Here is a 22909-nt window from a genome sequence, read left to right on the forward strand (position 1 = left end):
GGCAGCTCGCAGGCCTGACTGGCCCGCCCTTCTTGGCCAAGCCAGCGTCGACGGCGCAAACTACGCTAAAGGATGTTTAAAAAAACAACCCTATTTTCACCCTTGAGTTTGTTTTTTTACAGAAAAGGAGTTCTGTACCTTCACACGAGTGACCTATGGGCAGTGAGAGGGACTGTTATTCCTGCACATCCAGAAGCGCAGGCAGTGTGACAGTCCCCAGCCCCAGGACATGGGCACATTTGTTTTTTACAGAGACAGAGAGTCAGAGAGAGGGATAGACAGGGTCAGACAGACATGAACGGAGAGAGATGAGAAGCATCAATTATTAGTTTTTCATTGCGTGCTGCGACACCTTAGTTGTTCATTGATTGCTTTCTCATATGTGCCTTGACCACGGGCCTTCAACAGACCGAGTAACCCCTTGTTGGAGCCAGCGACCTTGAGTCCAAGCTACTGAGCTTCACTCAAGCCAGATGAGCCCGTGCTCAAGCTGGCGACCTCGGGGTCTTGTACCTGGGTCCTCCGCATCCCAGTCCGACGCTCTATCCACTGCGCCACCGCCTGGTCAGGTGGGCACATTCATTTTTATGCCTCCCTTCAACATGGTGTTTGAGAGGTTAGATTCTGATGGAAGGACGAAGCCCCTCCAGAGGACCTGACGTGACCACAGACCACCACGAGCCATGTGGAGACGGGCAGCCCCTAGTCCTAGAGGAACATTCTCCATACGTAAACACGGCCGATGCAGACAAGGGAGAGCGCAGTCCCCATCAGTGCACTGTTTCCCCTCCGCTCTCTGTGAAGTCCCAGCGCACCTTCTTAACTCAGCCAGGCGCACGCGATAGCTGGCTCGGCCGCCCCCCCGGGAAGCGTCTCTGAGGTGGCACTGTGGTGGCCGGCCCACTTCCCCCTACCTGCTCTTTATACTGATCGGCGTGGCGACGCTCGTCTTCAACCTGCATGAAGATCTCTTTCAGTTTCTTCTCGGTGCGGCGGACCAGTTTGTTGGCTGCTGCTCGCTCCCTATGAAGAGGATCAACCCCATTAATTAGTCTTTGTAATGGAAATGATAGTCTGAATGGGGAAAAAAATATTTTTAAAGACTTTATTTACTGCCTGACCATCACTTCTCGGCCTTTTAGCTAAGATCATGTGTATTTACTGCCTGACCAGGTGGTGGTGCAGAGGATAGAGCGTCGGACTGGGATGCAGAGGACCCAGGTTCGAGACCCCGAGGTCGCCAGCTTGAGCGCGGGCTCATCTGGTTTGAGCAAAGCTCACCAGCTTGGACCCAAGGTCGCTGGCTCAAGCAAGGGGTTACTCGGTCTACTGAAGGCCTGCAGTCAAGGCACATATGAGAAAGCAATCAATGAACTAAGGTGTTGCAACGAAAAACTGATGATTGATGCTTCTCATCTCTCCGTTCCTGTCTGTCTGTCCTTGTCTATCCCTCTCTCTGACTCTCTCTGTGTCTCTGTAAAAAAACCCAAAACTTTATTGATTTTACAGAGACAGGGGAATGAGAGGTATTGCTTCATTCTCACTTTTCACTAGTTGCTCACAGGAGCCTTGGCAGGGCAAGCCCAGGGTTTCAAAGCAGAGACCTCGGCATTCCAGGTCAATGCTCTGTGCCCTGCACCACCATAGGCCAAACAGGGAAACATTTCTTTAAAGTCCTATTTCTCTGGAAGATGACATGTACTGGAGCACTTTCCAAGACCTCTCTGACCAGAATATTATCACTATTAATAACAGCCCAGAGACCTGCGGTGGCACAGTGGACAGAGCATTGACCTGGGGCACAGAGGCCCCAGGTTTGAAACCCCAAGGCTGCTGGCTTGAGTGTGAGATTTCTGACATGATCCCAAGGTCTCTGGCTTGAGCAAGGGGTCACTGGCTCAGCTTGAGCGCCCCCGTCAATGCACATGAGAAACAATGAACAACTAAAGTGCTGCAAGTAGGAGCTTCTCATCTCTTTCCGTTCCTGTCTCTCTCTCTTTTCTTTCTCTCTCTAAAACAAAAATACCCAATGAACCAGCCAACCAACCAACCAAAAAGCCCAGAAATTTTCCCCTCTGGTCACAATATGAATGGTCTTTACTGTATTCTCATGGTGACAGGCAAAAACAGTGTATTCCTTCACACGCAGATATTAATCTCTTTAGTGATTTTCTAAAGATCAAATGTTATATACAAGCAACCTGTCACTTATACAGGGTGCAGACTTTTTTGAAAACAAAAACCTTAGTTGGTTACTCTAATCATCTACTTGTTAGCCTGGAAAACAAAAGACCCATTATGATGCTAGGGACTCCACAGCTAACACAGAGGGCACCTCCCACACTCAGTCTTCACTTAGGAGTCAAATCACCATGTTTCCAGCAGGCCAACACTGTTCCTTATGAAGGGACCTATTTGGTGAACTTCACTGAAAACAGAAAAAGTCCTTTTGTTCCTTGACAACTGTTATGCAGAAATGGACAGTGATGGACTTAGCTGAAAGGGGAGTCATGCTAATTACTGCAGACATAAACCCTGCGCTGTGTGATCTGAGCTCAGTGGGGTGGGAAGAGTGGAGTGGGAGGGGGTGCTGGCTGGGGCGATGCTGGGCTTTGGTCTGAGGGGCTGACAGCTTTGCAAAGCCCGCCAAAGGCTACTGGGAAGGTCCTCATAAATTGCAGAATGATTCACAACCACCCAGAAACTGTCAAGCAGTCCCTATGGGTCAAGAAAAGCTTTTACTTTTCTGCCAACAAATTACAGCATTTCATGTGATGCCACCAACTTGGAAAGTCAAGTTTGGGTTGAGATGTGAGCTGTGGCCCCTAGAAAATCACATCAGGGGCACCTGATCAGCTGAGGCCTGGAGGAGCGCATGGGCGGGGCCAGCCTTCCTGGAAGGTCCGCCCCGTCTCTCTCTGGTTCCGTGTCCTTGTCACCTCTCCCTGCCCCAGGAGCCCCCACAGGGAACGTCTGCTTGGTCTCGGGCTCCCAGGCTGCCCCTGGACCTGGTTTCTGGCAGACAGCGAGTGGGTTTACTGTATGAAAAGCCTCTTACTTGGCTTCCTGCTCGAGCTGCTCCTCCAGCTGCCCGATCTTGGCTTCCAGGGCCGAGATGGTGGCCTTGAACTTGGACTTGACAGCGCCCTCTAGCTCCTGCAGCTTGGCCTTCAGCTCCTTGTTCTGCCGCTCCAGCTGCTGGCGCGCGTTGTCGCTCTTCTGGGCGGCACTGCGCTCGGCTGCCAGCTCCGCGTTCAGTGTGTCCACCTGGAGAGGAAGCCGGCTCAGTCCTGCGCCAGGAAACTGCTCAGCCCCCCCCCCGCCCCACGTCCCTAGGACGCGGTGTGCCGCAGCTGCGCACCTGCAACGTGGTCTTGCGGAAGCGGTCGTTGAGCAGCTCCATGTTGCTCTGCTCCTCCTCGAGCTCCTCTTCCAGCTGCGCGATCCGGGCCTCCAAACGCCGCTTCTCGTCCAGCAGAGCGGACCTGGTGGCGCAGGGAGGCCGCTCAGCGCCCGCGCCGCAGTGCGGGGCCCCTGCTGCTGGAGACTCAGCGCCTCCCTGGTCTGTCTCTCCAGCACGCACCCCAGTCTGTGCAGTCACATGGATGGATCTTCCAAACATGCGCCCCCCTGGTCTGGGCCCGTCACTGCCCCTGGCCTCTGCAGGAGCCTCCCTGCGGCGCCCCCGCTGCCTCCAGCCAGCAGCTCAGCTCCCTATAGTGCGCGCTGACCCGGGCATCCCTTTTAAACCCAACTGGTTTCCAGGGCACTGAGGTGATGCCGACTCCTCATCACGGGTTAGCAGCGGCCGTGAGGAGCCCTCAGTTGCTAATGGAATAGAGGAGGCAGCTTGCTAATGGGAAAGATGTCTTTTAATGAAAAATCATTTGGGGAAAGGTAAGTCAAAGGGGTCTACCTGCCAAGCCTAACGAATTTGCGAGTGAAGACGTGCACCGTGAGGCCGTGCAGTCTGCGGGACCAGGTGGTTCTGAATACTTCTCACACCACTGTGGGCACCACTGGCACAGAGGGGCGAGCCGCGGGAGCCGGGCAGCGGAGGCAGTCTGGAGGCGCGGCAGCATGTGCGCATCTTCCCAGAGTTGGGACAGAGGAGCAAACCAACCGCTGCCTCCTGTGCGCCGCAGCACACCCTGGCCTTCTCAGCGTGCGGCCAGCCGCAGGGACGGGCTGGCCGCAGGGACGGGCCAGCCGCAGGGACGGGCCAGCCGCAGCACACCCTGGCCTTCTCAGCGTGCGGCCAGCCGCAGGGACGGGCCGGCCGCAGGGACGGGCCAGCCGCAGCACACCCTGGCCTTCTCAGCGTGCGGCCAGCCGCAGGGACGGGCCGGCACGCAGGTCCCAGGCGCCGCTCCTCCCACCAGCCCGGGGAACTCACTTGCCGGAGGCGCTGTTGGCAATCTCATCAGCCAGCTCATCTCTCTCCTGCTCGGCATGCCGGCGAGCTCGCTCCGAGGACGCAAGTTCCTGAATGGGTTCAGACCAGGAGTTAGGCTCTGGCTGTGACAGTCCCCAGGTGTGAGATCCGGCAGAGCCCCCCGGCTGCAGCCATCTTCTTCCAGGCGCTGTGTGCCTCACACTGCTGTCAGCTTTGAGAAGCTAGATTGGCAATTTGCTGAAGAGAAGGGACTGTTAGGGTGCAGGCCAGCGGGGTGATGTGCTGTGACATCCTCATACAAAACTGTCCACAGGGCAGGTCCTAGTCTGTGTGGGGGCTGAGCTGTCCCAGTGTAGGAGGTTCTTGCTCTCCTTAGAAAGCTAGTGTTTCTCAATCGTAAACTGCGCACAAACTATGCAAACCCAGAACTGGACCAAGTCCTGGTCCTGAAGCAATCTCACATAGACAATACAATGTGGAGATCAAGTGCACTAACCAGACAGACCAGTGACTCTCAGGGCACCAGAAAATAAGGTACTCCTGCAGTACAGCGAGGGTCACAGCTCCCACAGGGAGAAGGTGGGTGGCATGTGACCTCAGGCTCAGAGCAGGGCCTCTGCCGTGAGCAGGGCCTTATGGGGCAGGGCAGGACCAGCCTGTGCTGACGGCCCTCGGGAGGAACAGCTGGCTGATGGCTGCCTCCCCACGAATCTCTAGAGGATTTTCCGCAGGCAGATGTCAGGGTGCAGTTCTCACCCCGACTGGGTCAAGACCAAGACCGTAATGTAGAATTTGAGAGCTGCACCATTGCCCTTATTTTCTGTATGACACTGAGGCCCACCTAGATGAAAGGACCTGCACCAAGTCTCAAGGTTGGTCGATGGCAGAAACTCAGGGTTCTGGCTCCCTCCCTGTCCAGAGCCTCTTGCCACCAGCTGTCTCTTCCCAAAGGTGCCGTACTGGGCAAGAGCACATCTCAGGAGGCCCGTGGAGCAGGACCGCACAGGCGTGCACCGTGTGCTCGGCACGCGCACCTGCCTGTCATGTGCATGCACAGGAGGCGGGCCCTCCCGCGGGCCAGAGTGCTGGCACACAGAACCCCCCCGGGGCCGGGCGCGAGTCCGGGATGTGCTGACAGCAGGCAGAGTGCGCGGGCCGGCCCCAGGCCTGATGCACACACTCTGTAAGTGCTGACCCTACCATCTGGCCTCTGGTGTCCCAGTTTCTGGGCCCAGCAAGGCCGAGGGAGCCACGGGAGAAAGGAGAGCACCTCAGGGCCTATAACGCAGAGAAATGAAGGTGTCTGTCTGAGGTGAGGAAGAACAGACACGGAGGGCAGGGCAGCTTCCGGTCAGTCTCTTCTCCCCAGTGCAGCGATCCCTTGCCTGAAGGTCCAAAATAAGTACCCGCGTTGTCTGCAAAGACAGGCTGGCTGCGGGCGGGGATGCCTAGTGCCTTTGGCTCCAGGAGCCCCGCCCCTCTGGGGACACCACTGATCAACTGTGTGGTAACTGTACACAGATCTTGAGGTCCTCCTTCACTGACGAATACACGCTCTCTTCAAGCACACAGGAATATTGTTAAAGACTGACTGTGCTAGGCCCTAGAGCTGCTCGACTCTCAACATTCTCTAACCACGAGCAATAGAACTAGAAATCAACTAAGGAAAAATAAATGCATACCACACATTTGGAAGTTTAAACCACACTTCTAAATTATTCATGGGATAAAGAAACTATCACAGAGATTAGAAGAAGGAAGCTTGAAAATTAATGAGTGTCCAACTCAATAAAGTCAGAAACAGAAAAAATCCGGAGGAAATCAAGGCACAAGCAAAAATTAATAAAAAGGAGGACTAAAACCCAAAAGCTGGCTGTCAGGGTAACCTCAGCATCGCTGGTGTTGCTCACTGGGTTCCCGCTCCCTCTACAGCCGACGCCGGCAGAGACCCCTTTCTTTTTTTGCAGGCGCAACTCTGCACTTACTCGTCTTTGGTGACACGTCATCTGGTGTTTCTAGGTGTCTGTGTTGGGAGTTTTTTCATATTAACTGACATTTCAATTTAAGCTGCTCTTGTCTTTCTAGGTTTGAATACATTTGGTTCTTCATTCATAGGGAAGTTTATAAACACATTAAACATGTACAGCGCTTTGTGTGTCATTTACGCCTTAGTAAGCTTTAAAATGTTTTCCTGTGTGCCTAGCAGTGACATACTCAGTCCCATACTGCATGTAACCCTTCACCGGTCCCTCTCCATGAAAACTTACAAAAGAGAAACGTGAGAATTCTTAGAGTACAGATGAGTCGCTTAGAATTTCAGTGGAATGTAACTTCTCTCCCTTTTTAAGTATCACACATAGTGCTCCTATAAAACAAGGATCTTCTGTCACTTAGGCCAGAGTTCAGAGTTAAGTGATCGTGACGCCTGCCAACACTAAATACACAAACATCACTCCTTTCTCTTACACGTGGAACAAGCCTGGAGAGTGGAAAAGTCACTGGTCGGCTCCTCTGCCCTCAGCCAGGTAGAGGAGTGTATATGAGCTGTATCCAAGTGTGACCACTTCGCCAAACTTAAGCAATAAGGCGGCCCAGTAACCTACTAAAAATCGGTAGTGAGATTACACAAGGCTATAGAGATATTAAGACACATTTATCTGGTCTTGGAGAACTGGCAAGGGTGAATATTTGCTGAACAAATGGATGAACAAGCAGACCAACCTCCTGCAATTGAAGGATTTCTGCTTCCAGGCTCTTCAACTTCTTTTCACTCTCTTTGGATTGTGCAAAAATCTCATCCCGGGATGCGCGCGCTTCCTCCAATTCACGCTGGTAATCCTTCATCTGAGCCTAAAGGGTAACGGGAAGGCTTTGGGGTAGTTTTCATTCTTAGCTTTTACACATATTTCTCCCAGATTGTAAAAGTAATATACATTCATTATGAATATAAAAGTATACGGAAGTGACATATCACAAGAAAACATTCAGACCAGTATCCCTTATGAATATATCCACAGAAATCTTCAAGAAACCAGTAGCAAACTGAACCCATCACCATATAAGACACTATACACCATGCACATTCATACACCACTACATCCCACCATCCAAAGCAGCCAGGCCAAGAGAAAGACACAAAAGGCACCCAGAACGGAAAGGAAGAAATAAAACTAGCTCAACCTGTAGATGATATGATCTTGAATATGAAAAATCTTAGGGAATTAATTAAAACCCCCCACCAGAATGAATAAATGAGTTCAGGGAGGCTGCAGAATAGCAGAGCAATATCCAAGAACCATCTGTATTATTGTACACTAATTATAAATGTTTAAAAATTAAGAAAGCAATTGTATTTAAAATAGCATCAGAAAGAGTAAAATACTTAAGTATCAGTTTAGCTAAAGAAGTATAAGACTTGTACACTACAAACTACAGAACATCATTAGAAAAATGAAAAGAATAGCTAAATAAATGGGAAGAGGCCCTGCTCACGGCCCGGAGACAGTCCTGGTAAGACGGCAGCACTCCAGGTCGAACTAGCGGGTTAACTAGCAAAACCCGAGCTGGCCCGTCTTCCTTTTTTTTTTTTGCAGAAATTGACAAGTTGATCCTAAAATTCATATGGAATTGCAAAGAATCTGTATAGCTAAACAATCTTGAAAAAGAACAAAGTTGGAGAAATTACAGTTCCCAATTTTAAAATTTACAAAGCTATAGTAATCAAGACTGTGATATTTGCATAAGGACAGACTTACAAATCAATGGAACAGAATTACTTTAATGAGGGAAAGAATAGTCTTTTTAACAACTGGTTCTGGGACAATGGGCAATCCATACTGAAAAAAATACGGTTGAGTTTATATATAAAACCATATAACAAATATTAACTCAATAAAGTTTAGAAGTGTAAAGTATAAAACTCTTCGGAGAAAATAGCAATAAATCTTCATGACCTTGGATTAGGCAGTGATTTCATAAATATAATTTAAGAAAGCATAAGGAACAAAAGAAAAATAAAATGGACTCCATCAAAATTAAAAACTTTTGTGCTATAAATAATACCACAGAGTGAGTGAATAGACAATCCAGACAATGGAAGAAGATATTCGGAAGTCAGAATACAGATAAAAATGTTACAACTCAATTATTAAAGACCACTCAGAGATGAGGGTCAAAGACTGAAAAACATTTTCCAAATAAGATAATGGGCAGTAAGTACATGAAAAGATGGTCAGCATCATGAGTTATTAAGGAAATGCAAATCAAAACCACCACGAGGAACCACTTCCCACCCGCTGGGATGGCGGTAATTAGAAGATTGACTATAGAAGGTGGTGGTGAAGATGTAGAAAAATAGCAGCCCTCATACACAGGTGGCAGGAATGTAAAATGGTACAGTCACTGTGGAAAGGTTTGGTGGTTCCTTAAAATTAAAGTTACCATATAACTTAGCAATTCCGCTCCTAGGGATATACCTAAGAAAACTGAAGCACAGTGTACACAAATATTTGTGAATGCTCATAGCAGCATTATCACGGCAGCCAAAAGTTGAAGCAACCCAAATGTCCATCAATTGATGAGTGGTAAATAAAATGTGGTACGAGTAACTATACAATGGAATAATGATTTGGTAGTAAAAAGGCAGGAAGCACTTACTAATGCTAGAACAAGGGTGAACCTTGAAAACATGCTAATGAAAGACACCAGTCACAAAAAGCCTCGTATTGTATGATTCCACTTTTGTCAAATGCCCAGCATAGGCCCAAATGAGGAGACCAAAATGTTCAAAATTAGATAGTGGTGATGGTTGCCCAGCACTATGAATTTACTAAAAAAATTAAAACATTTTAAATAGCTAAACTGTAAGGTACATGAATTACTGTATCTCAACAGAGCTATTAAATAAATGATATCATAATGTTATTGGTAGTCTGTTGGGTTTTTTTGTATTTTTCTGAAGCGAGAAGCAGGGAGGCAAACAGACTCCCACATGCTCCAGATGGGACTCACAGGTACGCCCACCAGGGGGCGATGCTCTGCCCATCTGGGGCTGTTGCTCTGTTGCAACCAGAGCCATTCTAGCACCTGAGGCAGAGGCTGTGGAGCCATCCTCAGCGCCTGGGCCAACTTTTGCTCCAATGGAGCCTTGGCTGCCCGAAGAGAAGAGAGACATAGAAAGAAAGGAGAGGGGGACGCGTAGAGAAGTAGATGGGCACTTCTCCTGTGTGCCCTGGCCGGGAACTGAATCTGTATTGACAGTCTTTGTAATGAGCCTAATGACCTTTGTAATTAGCTAGGAAAAATAACCTTTGTATTTAGCTTTTTAAAAAAACCACAAGGAAGCAAATAAGTTACATATAAACCTATTATCCAGGGATGACTCTTCCTTCTAAACATTTTTCTAAGTATGTATATCTACATGTCTGTATGCAAAAAACTATGCACATGCGTGTGCAGGATTATAAACTAAATTGCCCTGCCTGACCTGTGGTGGTGCAGTGGATAAAGTGTGGATCTGGGGCGCTGAGGTTGCTGGTTTGAAACCCTGGGCTTGCCTGGTCAAGGCACGTACAAGCACCACCTCCTGCAAGTTGATGCTTCCTGCCCTCCCCTCTAAAATCAACAAATACAATCTCTAGACTGCCCCACGCTGTCCCTTCCTTTGCTCCCGTGAGCCCTGCGCTCATTGCACACGCAGCCTAGCATTTAAATGGCCGTCAGACCACTTACGCTGAGGTTGCTTCCATATCTGCTCGGTCATCTTGGTAAATATTTCTTCTCATCTTTATATTTCGTTAGAATAAATTCTCAAGATGTGGACTCACCGAAGCCAAAGGGATGGAAGTTTTCCAAAGATTTGTCACAACTGACAAATATCCCCCTGAGAGGTTGGGCCTATTCACGAGGGCCCATGACATCCTGCCAGTGCTGTGTTGCTGCAGAAATTATTTTTATCACTGAGAGGGACAGCATGGCATCTGAGTAGCAGAGTGATGATTAAACTGGACTGTGAAGGTTGCTGATGCTCACAGCACCAGGAGGGGTGGACACGCTGTGTAGCTCAGCGTCATCAGAAGCTGTCCAGAGCCCGAGAGCACGTCCCTGCCGGTGGGCGCTCCGCCTGCCCCCCCCCCCCCCCGGCTCTGTCCATCTCACTAAGTGCGGCATGCCACCTTTGTGGCTGCTGCCACCACCCCCCCCCCCCCCGGCTCTGTCCATCTCACTAAGTGCGGCGTGCCACCTTGGTGGCTGCTGCCACCACCGCAGCAGAGTGCGCACGGCTCTCCCCCAGCCAAACGGGTTGCGCCTTGTCTGACCTCTGCAGAGCCAGAGGACGGCGAAGGCCGATGCTCAGCGGTCCGTACCTGAAGCTTACGAAGCTGCTTAATCACTTCATCCCTGGCTTTGTTTGCCGCCTCAATCTGGGCTTCGAGGTCCTTCAAGTCTATCTCCATCTTCTTCTTTGAAGCCACGGCCAGCGCCCGCTGCTTCCGCTCGTCCTCGAGCTCCGCCTCGAGCTCCCGCACCTAAGAGAGGCCGTGGGCTTATGGGGTCAGACCCAAGTCCCCCTCGGGGCACACACGGCAGCTGCCCTGCAGAGGCACTCTGCTGCTAAGCAGTCGTTAACACAAAACCAGAGGAGCTGACGTCTGTTCAGACAGATCTTCAAAAAACAACAGCTGGGCACACCATCTCCACCGACACTGCGAGGCCCCTAAGAGGCAGCTTCTGCGGAGACGTGATGCAGCCACACTGCAGGGCAGCGGCTCCTCGGGGAGCCCCCGGACACTCAGGCAGCCTGTGGGGAGGCCCTCGCAGGGGGGCCGAGGCCTTGGCCAGCACCGCGGGGGCGCCCGGGGGCCAGCCGCAAGACGAGCGTCCCCCCGCCAGGCCTTCGGGAGACACACCTGCCGGGCCACTCGGAACTCCTGCCTTGCAGGGCTGCGGGTCAGTGTTTATTTTCAGTCACTAACCTTGAGGTAATTCGCTATTTAACAATAAGTGATTAAAAATTAGTAGAATAATTAAGAAATGTAAATAATCTAAGTTTTGATAATACTATGAACTCCAAGGGAGTGTCACAATTGCCACTTTTAGAAGTTTAACACACATTGAGAGGAGAATACAAGTGGTTAAGTGCCTGGTAACTTTTTAAGATAAAAAAATGCAAGTATCTGTTTTTTTCTCCTGTAAAGAGTGGCTTCGTGAGCACACGGGAGCTAAACTCCAGAAATGCTGAGTCACCTGTCGCCTGCTCTGCCCCCCCCCCCCCGCCCCTCGCTAAGGCTCACAGAGCTGGAGTCGAACTACATACTCTCTGCAGACCTCACTAAGGGCTTTCAACTGATGACAAGTGACCTGGTGTGTAAGCAGCAGCAATACCATCTGAGAAATAATTATCTAAACCAGTAACACTAAATTGTAAAGAATAAAAATTAAAAAATAAAAACCATCAAGTGACCAGATACATTAATTTTACTCAGCTCCTGAGATCTAACGTGAATGAACGGGCACTGCCCAGTCCTGCCCGGGGCCACGCCTCCTTCACCTACCTGCTTAATCAGCAGCCTCTTTTTCTCTTCGTTCTGCTCGTCCCTGGTCTGCAGGTCCCTCTCGAACTGCGCCTTCATGGCCTGCATGTTGACCTCCAGGCGGAGCTTGGCGTCTTCTGTCGCCTGGAGCTCATCCTCCAGCTCCTCCAGCTGGGTCCTCATTTCTTCCACCTGCTGCTCTAGGGCCCGCTTGGATTTTTCCAGTTCATGAACCTGCAGCACAGGAAGCGCCCAGAGAGGGGACCGTCAGCACAGGCACAGTGAGGACAGCAGGTGTTCCCGACTTTACGGCCCCCCCACGGCATGGGCGCTGCTGGCCTGTGGGCCCGCGGCCCGACAGGCCCCTCACACCTTCCTGTCCCTCCACGGCCGCGCGTCCTCCTGTTGGGGGATGTCGCTCCAAGGACAGTGCCGACCTCTGTATTCACAGGTGTTCTGTAACCAGCACACAAGTCTCACCTTGACACTGAGAGGTCTTTGGAAAGGAGTATGGTGCCAGAGGACCTTGCCTGCTGACTGGCCACTGGCCTGCTGTCTGTGACAGGGACTACCGTTCACCCTTTCTCGCTGCGGAAAAGGTGCTTGTACTGCAGACGCATGTGTGCAAACTTACACATTAGGGGGTGCTTGGCCTGTGAAACGGCATGGTTACAAAGAGGCCGGCTCGTCTGGACAGGGATGCCCGCCGTCAACAAGCACCTAGCTCTCCGTGCCTGTCTGCCGCACGTGCCCTGGCGCCCAGACTACCGTGGGACCGGCACGCGTGGAGCCGCGGGGCATCCCCTCTAGGGCCGTGACTTCTGCTCTCGGGCGGGCAGAACCAGGACGGAGGGGCCCCTGTCTCTCGGCTGTGTCTGGCACTTCATAGGCACAAAAGAAGTGCTGGTGAGATAAACGGATGACTGACCGTCAGTTATTCTAGAGCAAGCTGTTAGGAAACAAGGAATGGTCAACTGGGAGTTCCTGCTGCATTCTACTGTGTTGTCACAGCACTTCTCCTCGGGTGGCCTGTGCTTGTCCACGGCTGTGCCCCTGGGCATTACTGGGGTGTAGGGAGACACAGGAGAAAGGTAGGACAGTCTCCCCACCCCCGTGTGTGGCCAGAGAGCCCACATCCCACGAGGTTTCCCTTCACTGAGGACTATGCTTCCTAAGCACGTCGGCCGCCGTTTCAGGAAGTCGGGCAAGTGTAACGCGCACTTGACAGACGAGGGAACTCGGGCTTAGAGGGGCTAAGTGGCTCCTCCTGGTCGGAACAAAAAAGCCAAGGCCTGAGCCTGTTTCCGATTCCTAGGCCTGGGCTCTGCCCACCACCCTCAATACATTATACACTGAGGACGGGGTGCAGGGCGAATAAACATCCCACAGAAGCTTCCAAGTAAACCCCCAAAGTATTTGAAGTCTTCAGAGAAGACCAGGGGACCGACTGGGAAGCCCCAGGTCAGTGCGAGCCGCGGGGGTCACTCCTGCCGGGCCCCTCCGTGCTGGAGCCAGATGCCGCCGCCCTGTCGCGGAGGGGCCCTCCGGGCCTTGGGTTTGGTCCCTGTCGCCTGCCAGCGTGCAGGGCGGGGCAGGGGCCCCTGCAGGGACAAGGAGGAGCAGTTTCTCCGTGTGTCGGCCCTGCTATGGGAGTGCCGCCTGAGAACAGACCGCAGAGCCTCGCCCGGCTTGTTCCGGAAAACTCCGACCCACCCCCCACACAAGCCAGCTCTCCCAGACGGTGTCCCCAGGTCCTGAGGCACTCCTGCAGAGCGCCGGCCCTGCCGGAGGGGCCGGAGCCCGGGGCACTCACGTTCTTCCCCACGTCGTCCTTGGAGCTCATCAGGTCCTCCATGTCCGCCCGCAGCTGCTTGTTCTGTCGCTCGAACTCCTCCTTGGCCTCCAGGGCCTCCTCCAGGGCCCGGGCCAGCGACAGGGCTTTGGTTTCCTTCTCCCGGGCCTCGGCCTCGGCACGGTCTCGCTCTTCGGCGTAGCGAGCGGAGACGTTCTTCTCCTCCGCCAGCAGCTGTGCGGACGGCATCAGGAGAGACGCGGGGCCGTTGGGAAAGCAACCCGGACCCCTCCCTGCATCCTGTCGGGCGTACTGCTAAGCATACCACTACGAGCTTATGGGGGCTCTCTTAGCTCCTTTCGCTTTTCTACATTGGCCAATTCTGCTATAAATGTGCGTTGCTTTAAAATAAGTATGAAAACATTATTTTAAACTAAAACAAAACCGCTCACGCTGCTCGGGAGGACAGCACGTGCGGCCCCGACCCTGGAAGCTGGGAGACAAGAACGCAGGTGAAGAGCCCACCTGGTCGAACTTCTTCTGCTTCTTCTCCAGGTTGGAGACGATCTGGCGCTGGTGGTCCAGGTCCACCATCAGGTCGTCCAGCTCCTGCTGCAGCCGGTTCTTGGTCTTTTCCAGCTTGTCGAAGGCCAGGGCCTTCTCCTCCAGCCGCTGGCCCAGCACCTCCGCGTCTTTCAGGAGCTTCTTCTTGGCTTCCTCCAGACCCTCGATCGCGCCCAGGTCGTCATCGACTCTCTTCTTCGTGTCGCTCAGCTAGGTGTTTATGTAAAGAACAAAAACGATTGCCCCTGGCTGGTTGGCTCAGTGGTAGAGCATCGGCCCAGCGCGTGGATGTCCGGGTTTGATTCCCGGCCAGGGCACATAGGAGAAGCGCCCATCTGCTTCTCCATCCTCCCCCTCCCCCTTCTCTCTCTCTCTCTCTCTCTCTCTCTCCTCTTCTCCCACAGCCATGGCTCACTGGAGTGAGTAGGCCCCAGTTATAATGGAGCAAGCACCCCAAAGGCACAGACCATCACCCCCTAGTGGGCTTGCTGGGTGGATCCTGTCGGGTGCATGAGAGAGTCTGTTTCTGCCCCTCCTCTCACTTAAAAAAAATCAATAGTAAAGAATTCAACTGGTTTTTGTATTTGAAGAAAAAAGAAAAAAACTTCAATATTTTGTGAGAAGAATTAACATGACTCAGTACTATGTGATTTTGAGCAAATTAATCTTAGCCTGTAACTTAATTTCTTAGCTAATAATCAAAATAATGACTGGATTTACCTGTAACCTAGTTTCTGACTGGATTGAGAGCGGGCCCAGTTGATACAGTTCTGCGCTTGGTTTTAAGTGCTTCCCACAGTGGAGCCGGCAGAGGACCGTGGGGTGGGTCACAGAGAATCACTCAGTGGACCTGATTTAGCACGACCTAATTGGCTGTCCCAGATTGAGCTGCAGCGGCCCAGCCCGCGGCGAGGGGACACCCACCTGGGACTGCAGGGCCAGCACCTGCTTCTCCAGGTTCCTCCTGGCCTCCTCCTCCTCCTCCTGCTGCTCCTGCAGGCTGTTCCTCTCCTCCTCCAGCTGCCGGATGCGGCTGCTGAGGTTCAGCTTCTGCCGTGTCTCCTCCTGCAGAAGCTCCTGTGCGTGTTTACAACAGGTCAGCCCTCGGTATGGTCAGCCCCGAAAGGAAACACCGCTACTAAGAACGCTCCATGTCATAAAGGACAGAGGACCTCAGTGTAAGAGAAACACCGAGGGCAGTAACTAACAGAAATGGTTTGCAAGCACACGATGATGTTATAAACACTCAACACAAACCCTGCTGCCATGCCCTCGGGAGGAACGCAGCGCCGACTTCCTGCAGCCCTCACGTCGAGAATGGCTGTGGCCTGCACCCCGTCCCCAGCCCAGGCCCTCAGCGCTCAAGACCACCTCCGTTTCTCCTTTACAGACTTCCTGCAGCCCTCACGTCTAGAATGGCTGTGGCCTGCACCCATCCCCAGCCCAGGTCCTCAGCGCTCAAGACCACCTCCGTTTCTCCTTTATAGACTTCCTGCAGCCCTCACGTCGAGAATGGCTGTGGCCTGCACCCATCCCCAGCCCAGGCCCTCAGCGCTCAAGACCACCTCCGTTTCTCCTTTATACAGACTTCCTGCAGCCCTCACGTCTAGAATGGCTGCGGCTGCACCCGTCCCCAGCCCAGGCCCTCAGCGCTCAAGACCACCTCCGTTTCTCCTTTATAGACTCCCTGCAGCCCTCACATCTAGAATGGCTGCGGCCTGCACCCCGTCCCCAGCCCAGGTCCTCAGCGCTCAAGACCACCTCCGTTTCTCCTTTATACAGACTTCCTGCAGCCCTCACGTCTAGAATGGCTGCGGCTGCACCCATCCCCAGCCCAGGTCCTCAGCGCTCAAGACCACCTCTGTTTCTCCTTTATAGACTCCCTGCAGCCCTCACATCTAGAATGGCTGCGGCCTGCACCCCGTCCCCAGCCCAGGCCCTCAGCGCTCAAGACCACCTCCGTTTCTCCTTTATAGACTCCCTGCAGCCCTCACATCTAGAATGGCTGCGGCCTGCACCCCGTCCCCAGCCCAGGTCCTCAGCGCTCAAGACCACCTCCGTTTCTCCTTTATACAGGCTTCCTGCAGCCCTCACGTCTAGAATGGCTGCGGCTGCACCCGTCCCCAGCCCAGGCCCTCAGCGCTCAAGACCACCTCCGTTTCTCCTTTATACAGGCTTCCTGCAGCCCTCACGTCTAGAATGGCTGTGGCCTGCACCCCGTCCCCAGCCCAGGCCCTCAGCGCTCAAGACCACCTCCGTTTCTCCTTTATACAGACTTCCTGCAGCCCTCACGTCGAGAATGGCTGCGGCTGCACCTGTCCCCAGCCCAGGCCCTCAGTGCTCAAAGACCACCTCCGTTTCTCCTTTATAGACTTCCTGCCAGAGTGACTTCTCTAAAAGGTGATGCAAACATGTCTTCCCCATGCCATTCAGACTGGGATTTCCAAAGGCACATGGAGAGCGTTCCAAGATCGAGTCCTTAGTCTCTCCTTTATTCTCACTGAACAGGATGGGCCTTGAACTTGTCCCCAGGTACCTACTTACTCCATTTCCTGTTTGTCTGAGATTTTAACCCCAGCTCTGGCCTAGAACCTGGCAAATACACACTCATATAAAGTTTACAAATTTACTAAAAATAAGATGTATAACTCTAAGAAAGCTGCTACATTATTTTCATATTATCATAGTCATTAACCTAACTTCCATCCTATTTAAAAAGAGCCCTAACAAAGAATTGATCTTAAAAAAGTATGATAAGTAAGCTTCAACCCACCCCTCTATAAAATGGACTGTTTCTCCCAGGTCAGCATAAGGAAATTTCAACTGTAATAGGACGGTATTTTTTACGACGGCCAGCAGTGCCGTGTGTGCCGTGGGACCTCTGCCGGGTGAACCACACCCCGGGCAGGCGCCACCTAAGACCCACACGCCCGAGACACAGGACCCAGGGCCACATGGAGACGCTGAGCTCTGAGATTTCCTAGCATCACGGCTGTTCCGAGTGCAGGCTCCAAATGAAAGTACACCACAAAACCAGAAAGGGGCGCTAAGAAGGTGGGTCCGACACGCCGGTCACGGAAATGGCCGCGTCCCTAGGAAAGGCCTTTCACGCCCCTGGAATACCTGTGTGTCCTGTAGTTGAGACTCCAGACTGGCTGCATCCTTAGCAAATTTAATACCCTTCTTCTCTGCTTCTTCCAGAAGAGCTGACACATTATCCAGTTCATTCTGCAAGAGGAGTAAAAGATTAAATTCAATTAACCAGTAAGCAGATAGAAAGGTCCAGAATCACCACTCTTAAATGGACATAAAAGCAGTACTGGGACAAGGACAGCATGGACTTGAAACTGCCCAACTCGATTTTGAGGAAGACTGCGTCACTGAGCCTGTCACTGCCCAGTAGTGCCCAGTGAGCAGGCCTGTACTGGCGGCCAGATGATGAACTAGTCTACCCACTGAAATGACTGTGACTTGAAAACTGTAGAGACTACATCTGGAAGTTTTTGTTTTTTTAAAGTGAGAGGAGGGGAGATAGATTCCTGCATGTGCCTAGACTGGAATCCACCTGGCAACCCCTGCCTGGGGCTGATGCTTGAATCAACAGAGCTATCCTCAGTGCCTGAGGCTGACACTCAAACTATTCGAGTCACTGGCTGTGGGAGGGGAAGAGAGAGAAAGAGGAGGGGGAGGAAAAGAGAAGCAGATGGTCACTTCTCATGTGTGCCCTGGCTGGGGATTGAACCCAGGACATTCGCATGCTGGGCTGACCCAACACACTATGCACTGACCCAACTGGCCAGAGCCTTACAGTGGGCATAAGAAAAAATCAGAGGGGCTCAGAGAGGCTCAGAGGGAGAGGAGGGCCCTTTTGCTCTTGCTTGTCCTCTTGTCACATTAGCAAAGGGAAGGCGTAGAGGACAGATCTAAACACGTTACTCAAGTTAATGACATTTCTATTTTTACTCAGTTCAGCCACATCCTTCAGAGAGCTCACACTTCATCAATCCTGGGAACAGTGTGGTGGAGGAGGGCTCTGGTCTCATCCCAGCGCCTGCCTTCATCTCCAGCCCCGGACACTGCGAGGGGCGCCCCAGAGGGGGTGGGCTCCGTAGCTCCTTTGGGCCTCACCTCCCCCTCTACTAGGCTCACCTGGGAGCCACGTGAGGATTCAGTGGGAAGGACACAGGTGCCCCCTGCACGCCTGGCACAGCTGTGGTGCCCGTGAGCGCCCCTCACCCCCCCCACCATGCACGCCTGGCACAGCTGTGGTGCCCGAGAGCGCCCCTCGCCTCGCCCTCCACCATGCACGTCTGGCACAGCTCTGATGCCTGTGAGTGTGATGCCCCCTGCACGCTTGGCACAGCTGTGGTGCCGGAGAGCACCCCTCGCCTCGCCCCCCCACCATGCACGCCTGGCACAGCTCTGGTGCCCGAGAGCGCCCCTCGCCTCGCCCTCCCACCATGCACGCCTGGCACAGCTCTGGTGCCCGAGAGCGCTCCTCGCCTCGCCCTCCACCATGCACGCCTGGCACAGCTGTGGTGCCCGAGAGCGCCCCTCGCCTCGCCCCCCCACCATGCCCGCCTGGCACAGCTCTGGTGCCCGAGAGCACCCCTCGCCTCGCCCCCCCCACCATGCCCGCCTGGCACAGCTCTGGTGCCCGAGAGCGCCCCTCGCCTCGCCCCCCCACCATGCCCGCCTGGCACAGCTCTGGTGCCCGAGAGCGCCCCTCGCCTCGCCCCCCCACCATGCCCGCCTGGCACAGCTCTGGTGCCCGAGAGCGCCCCTCGCCTCGCCCCCCCCATGCGCGCCTGGCACAGCTGTGGTGCCCGAGCGCGCCCCTCGCCTCGCCCCCCCCATGCGCGCAGTCACGGCGCTGTTGCTAACCCTTCTCTTTCAGGAAAACCGTGGGGACCTGTGAGCACCCGCACACACACTGATCCACTAAGGAGAGAGTTCGCAGAGGAGGCCGGGGTCTCCTCAGAAAGGCCTGCTGGCCCTGTGCTGGCGTCAGGGAGCTTCGGTTTTGGGAGGGCGCCTCCCACCCCTGGAATAGATTTCTCACTGTGCCTAACCCAGGAGCAGGCGCGCACGCTGAGTCCTGGAGGTTTTCCCAGCGCATCACTGGATCGCGAGGTGGTCCTGGCTCTCCCACCTAACGCGTCTGTGTGAACACTGGTGTATGTCCAACACCTGCTCTCCTTCTGGGTCCTGGAACCTTGGTCTGGGTCAGGCAGAGGCCCACGGGACCCACAACCCTGGGGCCTGAGGCTCTGAGCTTCCCCGGTAATGGCCGCTGTCACAGCTCACTGCGGAGGGGACCCGGCGTGGCTTTGTGCCTGCTCTGGGTAGGGGCACTGCTGGAAGCTTCTGCTGGTCTCCCAGGGCCTCGCCGGTACCCTTTCCCTTGTCTGTGCCCTTGCACCGCAACCACTCACTGCTGCAAGCAGGACTGCACACCGAGTCCTGGGCCCTGGCACAACAGTGCCATCGTCTCTGCTCAGGGTAGCAGTGCCTAATGTGTCTTCTCACCAACTAATACCACCTACTCTACTGTTTTTACTGTGTGCAGAAGTGCATTCTTAGACATTAAGTTATCTCTAATTCTGTTCTTTTATACGCACTTCTGCAGTGAACATTCTTTTTTTTCCCAGAGACAGTGAGAGTCAGAGAGAGGGATAGACAGGGACAGACAGACAGGAACACAGAGAGATGAGAAGCATCAACCATCAGTTTTTCGTTGTGACACCTAGTTGTTCACTGACTGCTTTCTCCTATGTGCCTGACTGGGGGCTACCGCAGACTGAGTGACCCCTTGCTCGAGCCAGCGACCTTGGGCTCAAGCTGGTGAACTTTGCTCAAACCAGATGAGCCTGCGCTCAAGCTGGCAACCTCGGGGTCTCGAACCTGGGTCCTCCGCATCCCAGTCCGACGCTCTATCCACTGCGCCACCGCCCCGTCAGGCTGCAGTGAACGTTCTTACAGCTGAAACAGAGTGCACATCTATTTACATCCCTAGGATTAACCACTAGGCATGAACTTACTGGGCCCATGAATATTCCTAGTTTTAGGTCTATGACACCAGGACTGCCCAACTGTCTCTAGAAAGTTTGTGTTAACTTACCCTTTACCACAGTGTATGAAAACCCAGCTCTCACAAGTCTTCACCGATACTAGGTCTAACATTTTTGCCTATTGTTCCTGTTCTCTTATGACTAGATTGATGGAGAGGCTGAAGTTGTACTTTTTTTTTTTTTTTTTTAATATTTTATTTATTGATTTTTAGAGAGAGAGAGAGAAGGGGGGAGGAGCAGGAAGCATCAACTTCCATATGTGCCTTGACCAGGCAAGCCCAGGGTTTCGAACCAGCAACCTCAGTGTTCCAGGTCGACGCTTTATCCCACTACGCCACCACAGGTCAGGCTGAAGTTGTACTTAAAACCATTCAAAAAGCTATTGCTACAATTCACTGTGGAACTTACTAGGTTTATTTAAGGCCAATCGATGCTTCCTTATTCTTAAGTATTATTCAACTTAGCCATAGTGACATACACTGGGGACCTAAGACTGAACATACTGACTTGAGACGGCAACTGTCAGCCACTTAACAGCCACTGCCGTGGGCCTCTCAGGCCGCAGAGGGCCACGTCCGGAGTGCCGGCGGTGACGGCAACTGTCAGCCACTTAACAGCCACGAGCCGTGGGCCTCTCAGGCCGCAGAGGGCCACGTTCGGAGTGCCGGCGGTGACGGCAACTGTCAGCCACTTAACAGCCACGAGCCGTGGGCCTCGCAGGCTGCAGAGGGCCACGTCCGGAGTGCCGGTGGTGATGGCAACTGTCAGCCACTTAACAGCCACAAGCCGTGGGCCTCGCAGGCTGCAGAGGGCCACATCCAGAGTGCCAGCGGCCGGCTCACCTGCAGTTTACTTGCTTTCTCGGCCAGTTCCACCCGGAGCCTGTCTCCTTCCGAGACCTTGGCGTGCAGCTCCTGGACCTGGGCGTCGAGCTTCTTCCTCTTGTGCTCGGACTCGGCCTTGACCTGCTGCAGCGCCTTCACCTCGCACGCCAGCTCCTTGTTGTCCGTCTCCAGGCCCTGCTTGTTCTTCTCCAGGTTGGCCTTGAACTAGGAGGGAAGGGAACAGTGTTTCTGGGCCGCTCCGCGAGAGGCACTGCTCCTCTGTGGGACTGTCTGCCACACAGTGAGCCCGCCGTCCACGTGTGCTGAATGAATGGGAACATCTGTGTCCTGTGTGTGACGGGTCTACAGAAGGGCCACACTGCAGGCTGCGAGGGTAGCAGACAGGGACTGGGGGCCACCGTTCTGCGTACCTGCAGGCTGCGGCGGCACACCGGGCACGTCCTGTCCGGAGAGAAACATTCATGCACGTCACCCTGGTCTGAAATGTGCTCTGTCCGTTTGAGGTGACTACAGGAGGCTGGGGGCCGGCAGGAGCCAGCTCGGTGGTGACGCGGGGCTCTGCAGCCACCTGCCTGGCTTCAGGCTGCCTCTCCGCTTAGTACCTGTGATCCTGCCCTAATTTCCTCACTGCCGGCCTCGGTGTCCTCACCATTTACATGACAATGACAGAGACTAACCTATAGGACTGTAACGTTAAAGAAGGCAACTCATGCGACAGATGTGAATTGAGACAGTACTCTGCAGTGACTGACACATACGAGTGTAAATGTTCAATAAATGTTCCTGTTGTCATAGAAACTAAGAGGAGGCACGTGCACGGGCAGAGATGAGAGACGGGAGGCCCGAGCAGGGGCAAAGGGCATGACGGCAGGGGCGCCTGGGAACTGGGGCGACAGACGCCAGTCCACCCAGGACGGGCTGCGTTAGAGGATGAGTGACACCCAGTGTCTTCTGGTAGAAAGCCCTCACTGGGGCGCAGAGAGGGACAGTGAAATGAGTGGCAGCAACGTGTATGGTGGCTTGGGTCGAGGCAGAGAGGGACGGGGAGAGGAGGACAAGGAAGACTAGAAGTAGTGCTGGGACTTGGGACCTGCCGGCGGCCGATGAGGGAGACAAGGGCCTCACTCTGTTCGGGGTGTCTGAGCCGAGGCGTCAGAAGGCTGGGACTGGTGGAGGGAGACATGTGGGGTACGTGGTTTGCGACGGCAGCGGACCCCCCAGTTCCTAGAGACAGCAGGGCGCTCTCCGGGAGCAGCCCCGAGCGCTGGCTCTCCCGCGGCCCGACGGGGCGGGGCGGAGGCCTGACCGCCGTGGGGCCTCCGGCCAAGGCGGGGCGTGCTCACCCGCTTGGCCTGCTCCAGCTGCTCCGATAGCTCCTCCAGCGCAGTGCCGTGTCTCTGTCTCATGTCCTGGATCTGAGCTTCGTGATTCTTGGTTTCTTCCTCCAGAGCCTTCTTTAGCTCTGCCACTTCTTGCTCACGCTTTGTACTAGAGAACCGTATTTTTACAAAAAGCAGCTCAGAATTAGTTGATTAAATAAAAACAAAACAAAACACATTTTTTTAAAAAAGTGTTGCTTAAAAAAAAATAGTACATCAATTCATTTGCCGTGCTATTTCCCAATAGGCTGGTGCGTCCACTACTGTGGTAGCTGGGAATCCCTCCAGGGCCAGGGCCAGCGTCACTCCCATGCCACAGCTGACTTACAA

General features: G+C 53.5%; 1 protein-coding gene across 5 annotated transcripts in view; it reads right to left on the reverse strand.

Moving 5' to 3' along the window:
• MYH10 (myosin heavy chain 10) overlaps window positions 1-22909 on the reverse strand; it is a 119464-nt gene that overhangs the window by 2990 nt on the left and 93565 nt on the right. For all 5 annotated transcript variants that reach the window (XM_066264236.1, XM_066264233.1, XM_066264232.1 and 2 more), the window contains 13 exons: window positions 22544-22688; window positions 21198-21404; window positions 17408-17512; window positions 15209-15361; window positions 14246-14494; window positions 13742-13954; window positions 11950-12162; window positions 10762-10923; window positions 7118-7246; window positions 4397-4485; window positions 3362-3485; window positions 3059-3267; window positions 915-1023 (listed from right to left, as the gene is read on the reverse strand). In XM_066264236.1, coding sequence (XP_066120333.1) covers window positions 915-1023; window positions 3059-3267; window positions 3362-3485; window positions 4397-4485; window positions 7118-7246; window positions 10762-10923; window positions 11950-12162; window positions 13742-13954; window positions 14246-14494; window positions 15209-15361; window positions 17408-17512; window positions 21198-21404; window positions 22544-22688 — 2107 coding nt within the window. The remainder of the gene's footprint in view (window positions 1-914; window positions 1024-3058; window positions 3268-3361; window positions 3486-4396; window positions 4486-7117; window positions 7247-10761; window positions 10924-11949; window positions 12163-13741; window positions 13955-14245; window positions 14495-15208; window positions 15362-17407; window positions 17513-21197; window positions 21405-22543; window positions 22689-22909) is intronic.

Source organism: Saccopteryx bilineata, chromosome 2 (assembly GCF_036850765.1).
Source record: "Saccopteryx bilineata isolate mSacBil1 chromosome 2, mSacBil1_pri_phased_curated, whole genome shotgun sequence".
NCBI classification, from domain to species: domain Eukaryota; kingdom Metazoa; phylum Chordata; class Mammalia; order Chiroptera; family Emballonuridae; genus Saccopteryx; species Saccopteryx bilineata.